The 14,639-nt window shown below is 37.1% G+C and overlaps 1 protein-coding gene and 1 pseudogene across 5 annotated transcripts in view; one reads left to right on the top strand and one right to left on the bottom strand.

The window, feature by feature from the left end:
* WWP1 (WW domain containing E3 ubiquitin protein ligase 1) overlaps positions 1-14,639 on the bottom strand; it is a 122,411-nt gene that overhangs the window by 6,848 nt on the left and 100,924 nt on the right. For all 5 annotated transcript variants that reach the window (XM_038579667.1, XM_038579668.1, XM_038579670.1 and 2 more), the window contains 4 exons: positions 13,231-13,351; positions 8,631-8,735; positions 5,596-5,692; positions 5,081-5,153 (listed from right to left, as the gene is read on the bottom strand). In XM_038579667.1, the coding sequence (XP_038435595.1) occupies positions 5,081-5,153; positions 5,596-5,692; positions 8,631-8,735; positions 13,231-13,351 (396 nt within the window). The remainder of the gene's footprint in view (positions 1-5,080; positions 5,154-5,595; positions 5,693-8,630; positions 8,736-13,230; positions 13,352-14,639) is intronic.
* On the top strand, positions 916-1,012 carry LOC119866808 (annotated as a pseudogene).

Below are 14,639 nucleotides of genomic sequence, written 5' to 3'. Positions count from 1 at the left end.
TTTTCAATAAAACAGACTTCTAAAAATTTCTAATACAATAATTCTTAAAGCACATTTGCAAAACTAAATGGATAGTGGAAGTTACAAAGATTTTGCCAGAAGTATTCTAACCATTCACTACTATATTACCATATACAGACTTCTTATGGCGAGCTACTGAAATGAAAACATTCATAAAAGTATACTTTTTTGACATTTCCCAGAGAAAGTTGTAATTATTAGTTATCACAACTCCCCATAACTTCTGGGTTTTTAAGATTCTTTCATTTCTTTCATTCACTTACCAGTTATTAAGAATCTATTAGCTGTATTTCCAGGAGCTGGTGATGCAGAGTGATAAACTACAGTCCCTAATCCTCAGGAGTTTACTTACATTTTGGGGTGGAGAGAGCCAATAAATACACATTTTGTCTTTCCATTCCTGCCAGACTCCCAAGGAATTCCCTGTGCTGCATTTAGCTGGACTCGACACACTAAATGTCTAGTGAAATAGCTCTAATGTAGTTAAGGCCGTTCTCATGTTCATTTCTCATATGGAAGGTTACCGATTATCCAGGTTCCCTCCTACCGCTCCCATATGCCCTCGCCCCAACTCCCAGGTAAGAGTCAGGAAACTTGATAATCAAGAACCTTTGGAAACAAGGCAGTCAATTAAAATGGTGTTTTCCTCAGACCATGTTATTCTCTTAAATATATTAAACGGTAGTCATTTAAGCAGCCCATGTACCCCTCCCTGCTTCACGGTACACTGAGCAGAGGTCAAGAGAAGAATCTTTCAGTGGACTCCTACATACTAAGACCACCTGTTCCTTTCTAGTTCTTAACATCTTTCACGTAGAGTCATCCTCAGATTCAGTCATCCTCATCCTCCTGAATCTCTGGCCTTCGTTCACTCCCAGATACTTCCTCTTTGCTGTGCCCACTTAGCACATATACTAAAAACGGAACCATGAGATTAGCAGGGCCCCTGCATAGGGATGACAGGCAAACTCGTGAAGTGTTTCATTTAAAAAACGAAAACAAAAAAGGCCTCTGCTGCTTCTGATTAGTATGGATTAAAGGTACGGGGCCAGGAAGCTGCCTGGGCTCTGTGGGAGTTCATGTTCTCCAAGCGCCACACACTCCTCTGTCTTGTGACATGTTCTTACGGCTCTCATGATCTGGAATACTTCTGCCCATGAAAAAAATATGCACTAAGAATCATTCCAGATGCTACAACTTTTGGACTACAAATAATTCTCCTTGAGCATCTTAGACATAATTTACTCTGTATTATGATTGATTGGTTTCTTCCATTAGATTCTAAAACCGATGAGGGGCAGTCTGCTCTGCTCTCCTAAAATTGACGCATTTAGTAAAATGATGAGTTGAACTACCTAAGACAGTGGATTACTTGAAAACGTCCCAAACAGGGTTCTAAGACATTAGCCAAAGGATGAGACTATACCAAAATCTATTTGTCTTTTATTGAGCACTTACTACGTGGATTTCGGAATAATGTTTTACATTTAGCTTTGTTTTAGTTCCAGCTTTGAGTCAAATTTCTACTTCTATTGATCGATAAGAAGGGAAGACACTGATAACTTAGTTCCAGTGGACTAAGGGAACAGTACCCCGCTGGCTTGTACCACTTGACAGCCTGAGGAACCCCTGCTCCAAAAGTCGCCACCTCAGTAAGCAAAGCGTTGGGCGTGAGAGCAGCACTCCACCTGAGGATCAACACCACTTTCACCACAGTAGTACTGCTTACCTTAGTCACTACTAAAAACGATTATCTGTGGATCAACTGCGTTCCGCTGACCTGAATTAAATCCCACCTCTTCCCTGTCCTCCACCTCAGATCTTCTAAACTTCTGTTTTCTGATTTGCAGTTTTCTACGGTCTGAAGAACTCCTCTCTTGCCTTAACTACAAATCCAGCTAGTGTGAAACATACTATTTCCCTGTGGCCAATCAACAAAACTTCTCTCCTCTGAGGCACACACGATCTAGCCAAGCAACCTTCTTTCTCAACTTTTCTATCCTCTGTTGACCTCATGGTCCTGTTCTTTAGTCACTGAAAGCTTTGGCACCTGGTTTGTGTCTTCCTCCCATTCACTTGGATGATACCCAACACCCATGCATGGCCTCCCAGTTCTCCGTTTCAGCGACCTGTTCCTCTACTGAAGTTACTGACTTCAAGATAACACTTTGAACCTTGTCATCACCAGGAAAGGAGATTTCTAATTAAAAACTCTTATTTCGTTTTTCCAGCTTCCCTCAATTGAAATGGCAATCTATTAGCCCCTATCTTTCTCACCACCCGTGCCTGTCCTCACTCTTCTATCCTTACTTTGTACTTAATCCACAGCCCAGCCCTGTAACGCAGGACTACCTTGCAAATACTTTTAAATCCTTGTCTCTCCCACTTTAGAACCTACTAATTAATCAAAGCTCAAACACTTCATGAATTCAGCCCTCTAGTTTTTCATTCCTTGGGCCTTAACAAATGAAAATTACTGGAAGGAAGACTCCTGCAGTGAGACAGACTGGCGTTACTTTATAAAGATCCTAGAGGGCGTTACTTTATAAAGATCCTATTGCGCAGCATTCTCAGCCATATTTCTCTGGTAAATACTTGCCTACTCTGACAACTCATTCTTTCTCCTCAAAAGTTTTTAATTTTTTCATTCTTAGCCAGTGACCTCACCTTGTACTTTCGAGAAAACAGAAACCAATAGTGATTAACTCTATAGTTTCTATATGTTGGCAAATCGAACTCCAATAAAAAAAATACAAAAAAAAAAAAAAACCCTCTATAGTTTAAAGTCCACCTTTTCTTTTTCTATTACAATAAAGGAAGTGTTTGTTTTTATTAGAGGCCAATTCCTTAATTCGTACTCAGCATCCCAATTCTTTTCATCTTTCTTGAAGAACTATCTCCTTTGGTTATGAACTCTCCCCTGCCTCAACAATTCTCTTTTGGATTCATCAATTTCATCTAGGCTGGTGTTCTCAAATTTTTTTTAGGTTATGATCCCTTTTCACACTTTAAAATATTGAGAATCTCAAAGAGCTTTGTTTATATCAATTATGTTTGATATTTACTGTAATAGAAGTTAAAATTGAGAAAATCCTTTTGAAATAAACTTATTTTTATGAAAAGAAAAAGACTTTTCAAAAAATAATACAAATAGTGACCTTGTTTTTATATTTTTGCAAATCTTTTTAATGTCTAGCTTAATGGAAGATACCTAGTTTCTGCTATGTGTGCATTTATTTTGTTGCACTATATGAAGTTTATGAAAATTTGTCCCCAAACAGATATGCAGTTAGAAAACAGAGATGTACTCCAGTCATCTCATTTTTTTCAGGTAGCTATTATTCTTAGATATTACATTTGACAAAGTAACACATAATATGGGCTCTGACATCACATCAGAGAACTTTTCCACCTTTTTACGTAAAATCCAATGGTTTATCTTGTACTTTGAATAGATCTTTTACCCATGCATGGGGTTTGTAACATCATGCTTTGGTCATTTCAAAATAATGGTTCACCAAGTTATAAAGTATTTCCAAATGTTGACAATTATGTAATAGAAAGAAAAGATCACATTTGTTAATAATACCACCAATATCAGATAAGTCCGGGAAGCTTTCAAGCTCATGGTGGTTGGTCTATACAGGTTTTCCCAAATTTTAATTTTTGCTTGAAACCTCAACTTTCATCGTTGCCTACAAATGCTGTCAGTTGTTTTCCTTGAAGTGATAAGCTACTGATAACTTCACTACTTTTCAAGAAAATGTCTGCCAGGTAAACAGTTTTTACTTGAAAGGTAGGATTGGCAAACAATGTTTCATTAAAAAAGCAAGCTGGTTCAGCTTTCAGCTCAACTGCCAAAGAGCCTTCCCCTCAAGACAACCACAATTCTCTGGTGTGTGTAAGTGCTTCATGCAGGCTTCCCATTTTGTCTTACAGAATATTAAAAAGATACTCAAGCATCAAGATCTAATCACTCTTCACTTCTTCGTAAAGAATAATCTTAAAAGAGATTGGCTCCCCCACCCCCCTTTTCTGTAAACCGCAGCGGTGAGATGCTAAAGAATGGAGATGGCATTTTGGTGCCACTGCCTTGATTTGTGCTGATGCACAGCATTTTTACCCACTGTTGCTTCTGCACTATAAGTGCAAGTGTCAAAATAATAAGAAGGCAAATAAATAACTGCTTAGTGTGAAAGCGGTTCTGACCTCCTGAAAGAACCACATACCACCTAAGCAATGGTCAGCTTTTGCCTGGATGACTCTTAACACTGCTGTTAACTAATCTCCCAGCCTTCAGTCTTGAATCTAATTCCTCCTCTGTTGCCTGAGTGGTTTTTCCTGAATCTCATTAGTTGCTATTTAAAGCTCTTCAAAGGCTTCTAACTGCCCTTAGAGTGAAATCCAAGTTCCTTAGAACAGCCTACAAGGCCCTACATAATTTAGTGCCTGCTTACATTTCAAAAATTTTTACCCTTCTCTCCCCTCATTCACTAAATTCCAGTCATACCAGTCTTTAATTTCCCTGAAAAGCAATTTCTTACTTCAAGGTCTATGGAAATGTCTCTGTACAAAGAATGCACTTTTCCTGTTTGTTCCCGCAGTATGCTATTTATCAAACCCAAACGTTGTTCTTGAGAAATCTCCCTGACCACACAATCTAGAGGAGGTTCCCTTCAGTTTTTTATAGCATCTTCTTTATTTCCTTTGAAGGGCCTTCTTAGTTTTCAAGTTAGTTGACTTGTCATTTGTGTTCCCTTCCCCTAATGGAGTGCAAACTTCATAAAAGGCAGGGAGCACTTCAATCTTCTTTATACATAGTAGTTGGTGGTTTTTTTTTTCATAGTAGTTGTTCTAAATAACTTTAATCAATGGATACATTTCTCAGTATATTAACCAAGTATAGAAATCATTCCAAAGTGTTCAGTTACAGAATGCCATATTAGTCTGTTCTAAAAACTGAAATTCTAGCTACTTTAATGAATAAGAACTTATACTGGGTCTTACATATTAAAGATTCTCTGACTTTCACCTTCCTATTTAGGATTCTTGAACTTACCATGTGTGGCTTCTTGGTAACCAGGTGTCTTTGCCAACTTTTTCAATGCAAAATTTTTGAGGCCCATTACTTCCTAAACCAGGAAAATAAGACAAAATTTATCTGGTCCTTTAAACTTTTTGGTTTTAACAACTAGTTATATAACAGAATATGTCACATAGTCCTATGACTAATATGGAATAAAATGTAAATCACTTCTGCCTAGAGAAGCAGCTTCTTGCTGCAGAAATCCAGCAATACGATTTGAATCAGTGGAAAAAGAAGTAGCTCTAAAGAATTTTGCTCCCTTCACAATCACCCTAAGGAGCAAAAGCACTGGCCAGCCAGACTATGTAAGCAGCTTCATTTCTGTCTTATAAATGTACTTGGTATTAACTATTAATTAGTCTTTCTTCTCGTAGATGCCCTAGAGAGAGCACAGAAGAATACTCCTTAGATTCAAGTCTGGTTTAGCTCTAAACGCCATTATTATCACAAAACTATCTACAGAGAAACTGCAGTAAAACTGCATTTACCCATGAGCTCAGCAAATCCTCCTAGAGGTAACCGGCAGGTTCCAGTGACAAACTGTAATAGTCGCATCCTCACTTCATTGTCTGTCTCCTTCACAAACTGTGTAACAAAACCAAATTTACTTTAATATAAAATAATCTAATAATTAAAATAGTAGACACTTAAATTATTAAATTTCTTCAAGAATTTATTAAGGTGAGGCATATGTGAAGTACATCATGAATCTTCAGTTAATCCTCACGAGTACACCACTGGTTGGCTACTACTCTTCTTACGTCCACCTCACAGAGAGGGAAATGGGAGGCTTCAAAAGGTCCTACCACTGAGAGGTAACCAGGACAGATGCCGTTTGCTACGACAGCAGTCACCTAGTGAAGGCTGCTGCCCAGCTGTGCCCTATGCTCTTGGTGTGTTTAGCTCCTGCACCAGGACAAGGACACAGGTACCGTCCTTGGCATCCCCAGTGTACATGCAGGCAAACAATACATGCAGGCAAACAACAGACACCTGGAGATAAAACGCTTGGTCTTTCTCAAACTGCTGCTAAGCGGCAGAACACTTGAACTCCGGTCTCCTGAGCTCTAACCCATTATCCTGACCCGAGTCAACTACCCTCCTCTCCTTATAAGCTACCAAAAACTAACGAACACTTCAAATCGCCACTCTCAACAGTTTGCAGTATTTTCTCCCACTATAACTATTTTCTCGACTCTTCGGATTCTGCATACTTGGAAACTTAAACTATGCATTTTGTTAGACTATTTAGTTCATTTACTATCTTTTCAAAGAGGGATGTAAATGTGTAATGTGGTGGAATATAGATTTGAATTGGTCTGAGTATCCGTAGCAGAAGGCAGGGGATAACGGAGCAGTCTGAGAGCAGAAGTGCATCTTAGAAGATAAAATTTATGAAAAGTAAACAAAACTATACTTTGGGTAAGGGGAAGATAAAAAGTGCTAATATAAGACCAAAAACATTTCTGCATAGAACTGTGTTAGGGTACACATTTCATCAAGACACAAGAAGCAGAGCTTATTACCACGTCTGGCATAAACCAACTCTTTTCCTAAAACAAACCCAATCTGGAAAACACAACTACTCATTTGGATTCACGTGGCCCAAAGTTCAAGCTCCTCAGGTACAGACACAAATGCTCAAGGAAAAGTCCAAGAATATGAAGAGTGAAGAAGCTAATAAATAAAGAGCCTAGAAAGATTATAAATACCCACATAGGTTCTGTATGTGATGCAATTCAGGTATTTTAGGCTTGAAAATGGACTTATTCCTACTTTTTATTTTACTCATTTATTATTTTTTGTAAACTCTATGCCCGACCCTGATCAAGAGTCACATGCTCTCACCAAATGAGCCAGCCAGGCATCCTTTGTTTAAAAGGTACAGCATCAAGAGCAGCTCTCACACCTTGCGACCAGTTTTTTCTCTACCTTTTCAGAGATGATGTATTGGCATACAGTTGACCCTTGAACAACGCAGGGGTTAGAGGCGCTGACCCCTACCCCGTGCAGTTGAAATCTCAGGAAAATCCACATACAACTTTTGACTCCCCAAAACTTAATTAATGACCTATATTGCTGACCAGAAGCCATACTGATGAACAACACATATTCTGTATATGTATTATATACTATATTCTTACGGTAAAATATGCTAGAGAAAAAAAAATGTTACTAGGAAAATACATTTATAGTACTGTGCTGTAAAAAATCCATGTATAAGTAGCTGGCACAATTCAAACCCTTGTTGTTCAGGAATCAGCTGTTCCAGCATACATTTTGAATACACAGAATATAAATTTTCCTTTTAGCCCAATAGCATATTATATACACCTTCCTCTTCCCTTAAAATTGTACTGAAACATCTCATTCTCTAATATTTTTGTTAATTTCCATTAAAAAAGTAAAAGAATGATTACAATGCACAGAATTACAGAAGTTATATAATTTATATACTTAGTCCCCTCCCAATGGACATTTAGGTATTTCAAGTCTCTGTTAGTATACCAATAGTAGTGCAATAAATAATCTATCTAGTATGTGCCATTTTGCATATGTTGAAGTATACCTATAAATTTCTAAAAGTTTCTACACTTCTTTAAATTGTTAATAAATAAATGACATATCCTTATGAAAAGATTCCACTTCTGGAAAGTCTTTCTCTAGTATTAAACAAAATCTCAGGCTTAGTTTTCATCTGAAAATGACAGTTCAGCATACATAAACTACAAGTTCAGTCACTAAATTGCTCAAATAAATCTCAATTAGTGGATTTTTGTGAAAAATATCCTTGGGCCTAGAGATTTGAAATTCTCAAACACACAAAATCTAATAAAATGTGTTTCAAGATTAGCATGCAGCATTTGGATAAGACCACCCTACTACAGTTTAAGCTAAAACACCAACAAAAGAAAGGAAGTAAGGGAAGGAAAGAAAAAAGAAAAGGAAATCCTTCTTGGGCATTATCCTTTAGACTACCCTAATTCCCTAGCATATATATTATCACACCTGAGGAATTAAGTATCTACACTGACTTTCTCATTAAAAAAACATACTAGTGGGGCGCTTGGGTGGGGGGGCTCAGATGGTTAAGCACCTGACTCTTGATCTCAGCTCAGGTCTTGGTCTCAGAGACGTTGAGTTCAAGCCCCACACGGGCTTAAAAAGCAAACAAAAAACAAAACATACTTCCTCATTTACTTCTAGAATTAAGTAGAATTTATAAACTACTTTGATACTACCAGAAAAAACATGCTATGCCTGCAAATATTACCATTAAATTACTACTTAAAGAAGATTCCGTCATTCATTTTCCCACTTAGGAAAGACCATCAAAATAAGCAATGGAAACTCCTTTAACAAATGTTCACATATTCAACTTCTGATTTTATAATTCAAAGACTAAAAACCAAGTCCAAAGGCAGTGTCAATTTTAAAAATGAACTGTTTTTTAAACCACTGTCTCACGAGAAAACATTTTCTTTGAACCCTTTGTTTTAGAAAGATAAAAAAAAGCAAATACCTGCCAAAACCAAATGATTTGCTTGCTGTTTCTTGTATAATGTCGATAAACAGTATTTCTCTGCCAATCTGCCAAATCAACTTCCTGCATGCCACACAACATAACCTGGGAAATGAGCACAGCAGCAGGTTACAGTGCAGACTTAGTGAAGAGAAGAACTATGTGACTGGTATTTGCTAATGAATACCTGTGCACATGCTGAATTACGTGAACAGCTAGGTACATGACAACTAATGATCACAGTAGGCACATCCAACAAAATCTGTAACAATTTAGAATAAGGATTCTTTGATACTTATCTTTTTTGTGTTTAATGAACTCAAACTGAAAGCATTTAGACATACTATTCTTCAAGAAAAACATTAGCTATGCTAAAAGAATCCTTTAGTAAAAAAAAAATCCAACTTATTACTATATTTCAAACATGTATTTCTGGTTCTTTTTTCTTTTTAATCTATGCGATCTTCTCTATTTAAAGTTAAAAATACACTAATTCCAGTGGGTGAGGAGATGGGGTAACTGGGTGAGTTACTAAGGAGGAGGGCACTTGATGGGATGAGCAACTGGGTGTTATACTGTATGTTAGCAAATTGAATTTAAATAAAAATAAATAAATAAAAATATATACGAATTCCTGTTACTAATTCTTCCAGACTTTGGGAATAAAATATTCTATGTGAAATTTTCAAGTAAGCCCAGTACACCACATATGGGATGAAAGCTAATTTTGGCATAATAAGATAGTCTAATACTTACTCACTTCTTCATAAATCAACTTTGAGCTACAATTTATATGCAATGACATGAATGTATTTTAAGTATAGAGTTAGATGAGTTTTGACAGATATATACACCTATGTAACCACCACCACAATCAAGATGAAGAATATTCCGATTAGGTCCCATTTTGTAGTCAAAAACACCATCCTCATCTTTGGCTCAATGTCATCAATGATATCATCACAGATTAAATTTTTGAGAATGCTATACACACACACACACACACACACCATTTTTCTGTTATCTCCACCCTCTGGCTCCCCGCATCAACACAATGTTTATGAGATTCATCCACATTGTTGTGGGTACCATATTTCTTTCATGTTGCTAGGTGGTATTTCATTATGTGACTATACAACAATTTACTTATCCCATTTACTTCTTAATGGTCATTTAGAAGTTACTTCAAGTTTCTGGCTTTGATAAATAAAGTTGTGATGAACATTTATGGAAAAATCTTTGTATGAATATGTATTTTATTTCACTCGAGTAAATACCTAATAGTGGAACTGCTAGGGCACCAGAGGCTCATGTGTATCACATTGTAAGAATCTTCTAACATTATCCCAAAGTGGTATTTCATTTAGGTTTTTTTGGTTTTTTTTTTTTTTTTTTTTTTTTTTTTATGATAGTCACAGAGAGAGAGAGAGAGGCAGAGACATAGGCAGAGGGAGAAGCAGGCTCCACGCACCGGGAGCCCGACGTGGGATTCGATCCCGGGTCTCTAGGATCGCGCCCTGGGCCAAAGGCAGGCGCCAAACCACTGCGCCACCCAGGGATCCCTCATTTAGTTTTAATTCACATTTCCCCAGTAATGAATGAGGTTTCATGTGTTTACCTGCCATCATAGCTTCCTTTGTAAAGTGAGTCTTCCCCCATTCTACAAAATTTGTCTTTTTACTAAGCTGTAAGAGTATATGAACATGAATATATATATATATAACATAAAATATGATGTGTGGCTAATTGTTTTGTGTTCTTCCTAAAAACTTCTGCCCATACTAAGATTTTTCTTTTTCCAGCTTTCATATTTATATTTTAAATTAATCTTTCTTAAGGCTAAAGTGAGGATCAAGGTTAATTTTCTAACATGGACATTTAGTTGATGCAGCATCATTTGTTTAAAAGACTTTTTCTCTTTCCTCACTGAAAAATATTAGCACTTCTGTTGAAAATCAATTGATAATATATATGTGTAGGTCTATTTCTGGATTCTCTTCTGTTCCACTGATATACTTGTGTATCCTTTCAAAAATACCATACTATCTTAATTATTATGGCTTAATAATAATTTCTGAAATCAGGTAGTGAACAACCTCCAAGTTTTCCTTTTTCCAAATTAATTGTTTTAGCTTATCTACCACCTTTGCATTTCCTTGTAATTTTAGAATCAGCCTGTCAATTTCTACAAAAAATTTTTTTGGGATGCTGATTGGGATGGTGTTGAATATACAGATAAATTAAAAGAGAAGTGACATTTTATAATGTTGAGTCTTCCAATATATAACATGATGTATTTCTCCATTTATTAAAGTTCTCTTTAATTTTTCTGAGCAATGTTTTGTGTTTTTAAGTATAGAGTTCTTGCATGCCCTTGGTTAAATTTATTTTTTGAGTGCTTTAATAAAAAATACCTTACGATTTCAATTTCCAAGTGTTGCTGGCACACAGAAGATATACACTTGATTTTTAAATTATTGGCCCTCTTCTATCTTGTACTCTTGCTAAATTCACAGTTACTTCTAGTAGGGCTTTTTGTTTTTTTGTTTTGTTTTGTTTTGTTTTGTTTGGTAGGTTCCTTAGGATTTTCTAAGTTGACAATCATGTTACCATGAATAAAGGCCATTTTACTTCTTTGCTTTTTATTTCTACTTTTGCCTCCCTGCACTGGCTGGGCCATCTAGTACAGTGGGGCAATATAAAGGATGAGAGTAGACATCTTTGCCCCTGTTCCCAATCTCAACATGATATATTCATGGTATCACCATATAGAATGATGTCAGGGTTGTATCTTTTTTTGTTGATACCCTTTAACAAACTGAGAAAGTTGCTTTCTATTTCTAGTGTAATGAGAATTTTTACAAAGAATGATTATTACATTATCTTAAACAGATTTTAACTTGTAAAGGGCCATGACTATGAATAATCATTACTTCACATAATGGTATGCATGCCCATTATCGTGATATTCATGATTAAGAGATATGGAAGTAAAAGAAAAAGACTAGGAATAAAATCAACATAAAGCAAAACAACAACAAAAAAGATCTGTATTTTCTCACAGCTCTACTATGAGCTAAAGGCATCAGCAACCAATAAGGGCTTTAGTGTTCTTATGCATAAAAGGAAATTATCATATGGCCCAACTATTTCACAGGGCCATGTGTGAGACAACTGTAAACTCTACCAAGGGTATATAAAAAAGTATGCACCTATTCACCTCCTTTCAGATCTACTATCTTTCACTTGGTGGGCCTCTAAAATAGGGGCTCTTAAGGGGGTTACGGAAGATTTTAGGTGTATGCACTTTGAAGACACAAAATTATTTAATTTTTTTCAGATTCTTTAATGAAGTCTATGATTAAAAGAAAGATTAACAGTACTCTAAAAAATATCTAACCATTCTTTTCTTCTGATGTGTTTCTACTAATCTAACAGCCCTGCCTATGTTCTAACCTATATGGGGAAAGAAGACTTGAGGAATTCACCATAACTAATCATTTGAGAAATATGAACCAAAAACCACAATGGGATGTCACCATATACTCATCAGGGTTAGCTACTGTAACAAAGCAGAAAATACCAGGTGTGGGCAAAGATGTGAAGAAATTGGAACTCTCGCATACTTTTGGTGGGAATATAACCCAGTACAGCCACTGCAGGAAGCAGTGTGGGAGTTCCTCAAATAATTAAATATATAATTACTTTATGATCCAGCAAGAATACTGCTGGGTGTATATCCTAAAGAGGTATCTATGTATCCATATTTGTAGCAGTATTATTCATCAAAACCAAACAAAGCAAACCAAATATCCACTGACTGATAAATGGATAAACAAAACGTGGTATGTACATACAATGGAATATTATTCAGCCCTAAAAAGGAAAGAAAATTTTATACATGCTACAATAGCAATAAACTATGAGGACATTATTTTCAGTGAAATAAGCCAGTCACAGTAAGACAAATACTGCATGATTTCACTTATAGGAGATACCAAGAGTAGTCAAACTCATACTAAGTAGAACAGTGGGGCCAGAGTAGAAATGGGGAGTTGTTTAATGGATACAGAATTTCAGTTTTGCAAAATGAAAAAAGCTTCCAGATTGGCTGCACAATAATGTGAATATACATAACATTATTGAATTGTACTCTTAAAAAATGTTTAAAATGATAAATTTTGTTATGTGTATTTTACTCTCTCCCATCCCCCTTCAAAGGAATTTCTAATATACTTCTAACAAGTCTAAATACAGTTATGGTGACTAAGAATTATGACCTAAAAAACTGATCTTTGGGGCAACTTCACTAGTAAACCAGGGTTTCATGAAGTCCCCCAAGTTATTAGGAAGGTTGCATTCACCTTGAGGACCCCTAATAGCAGGCACTGATTAATGATTCTGTGCCCATGACATTATCATGACACTTAAGACCACCATCCCATGCTGCGATTTCAATACCCCCCTCACCCCTGACATGAATGAGAGGATTCAAGATTGTGCCATGTCATTTAAAAACGTGGACATCCTTCTGTGGAAGCACAAAAACAGTCCATCCTCCCAGTAACATTTCCTAAATGGCATAATAAAAGAGCCTAACCTCCAATTCTTTTTCATCAAAGTACTGAAGCCACTGAAGAGGGACAACTTCATTGAAACCATCAAGGAAAGCTTTGGTCTGTTCCTGCACTCCTCGAGAAAAACGCCACTCCGTCATTAAACTGAAAATAAAGACAGCATTTAAAAATAGTTAATTTGTTATGTGAGGTAAATGCTTAGAAACAAAGTACTTTTGAAATTCCTTTTTCCAAATATACTATATATAACACATATATATGCTGATGTGTGTATGTAAGTAGTTTAAGAGTTAACGTGCTTCTCCATGAGGAAATCAGTTCTAGCACATCAGCAGCTAAAAAGGATGCTTTTTCTTTTTTTAAGATTTTATTTATTTATTCACTCATGAGAGACAGAAAGAGAAAGAGAGAGACAGAGACACAGGCAGAGGGAGAAGCAGGCTCCATGCAGGGAGCCCGATGTGAGGCTCGATCCCGGGTCTCCAGGATCAGGCCCCAGGCTGAAGGTGGCACTAAACCACTGACCCACCCAGGGATCCCCAAGGATGCTTTTCAAAATAGGAAGTTCTCTGTCAATAACACAGCCACATTTGAGCACTTCTTTCCTGTTCGTGTGTAAACAAAGAATACCAAATATCGTGTGCTAACACAGTAAGGGAAAGGCTCCTCATTCTACAGGTTTTCCTTCCAGCCAAGCATTTGCCAAGGAAGACTTGAGAAGGCTTAAAGCTGGAGAATTGGTTCTTTACATGCTATTACAGAGAACGCAAAGATTTCCTAACAGGATAGAAAAAAATCGTATGTAAGATGAAAATAAAAATATTCTGAGGTGACATATCAAGCAGATGTAGAGGAGTAAGTATAATAAAAAAAGAAGGAAGAGAATCTGCACGGTGCTGCAGGATCTCCACAAAGGGCCCCTCTGACAGTAGATGGGTCTGGAGGTCTCTGGAGGAACAGCGCAGGACTAGTGATGGGGAGAAGCTGCCGATACCAGCAGATAAAAGGAAAGGCCGTTTACCCACATTGGGTCCCAGAGGAAGCTGGTCTTCTCTGCTGAGGCAAACCTTACATCCTTGCTGCCTCTACAGCTGTTCATCAATGACTTGCCCTCTTTTGCCCATGCCCTCAACTCTAACTTCCCACCTCACTTCTCACTTGCCCACATGGGTGCTAGACTATTACTTTTCAAAACGCTTCCTTCAACCCAGTGATTTTATGTTTTTTTAATGTTTTATTTATTTATTCATGGGAGACACAGAGAGAGAGAGGCAGAGACATAGGAAGAGGGAGAAGCAGGCTCCCTCCCATCAGTGGAGCCTGATGTGAGACTCATTCCAGGACCCCGGGATCATGACCTGAGCCAAAGGCAGACGCTCAACCACTGAGCCATGCAGGTGACCCCCAGTGTTTCTGAACTATTCTCTCTCTT

Source organism: Canis lupus, chromosome 29 (assembly GCF_011100685.1).
Source record: "Canis lupus familiaris isolate Mischka breed German Shepherd chromosome 29, alternate assembly UU_Cfam_GSD_1.0, whole genome shotgun sequence".
NCBI lineage: Eukaryota > Metazoa > Chordata > Mammalia > Carnivora > Canidae > Canis > Canis lupus.
The sequence above is the reverse complement of the archived record's forward strand: the minus strand, read 5'-3'. Positions and strand labels throughout refer to the sequence as shown.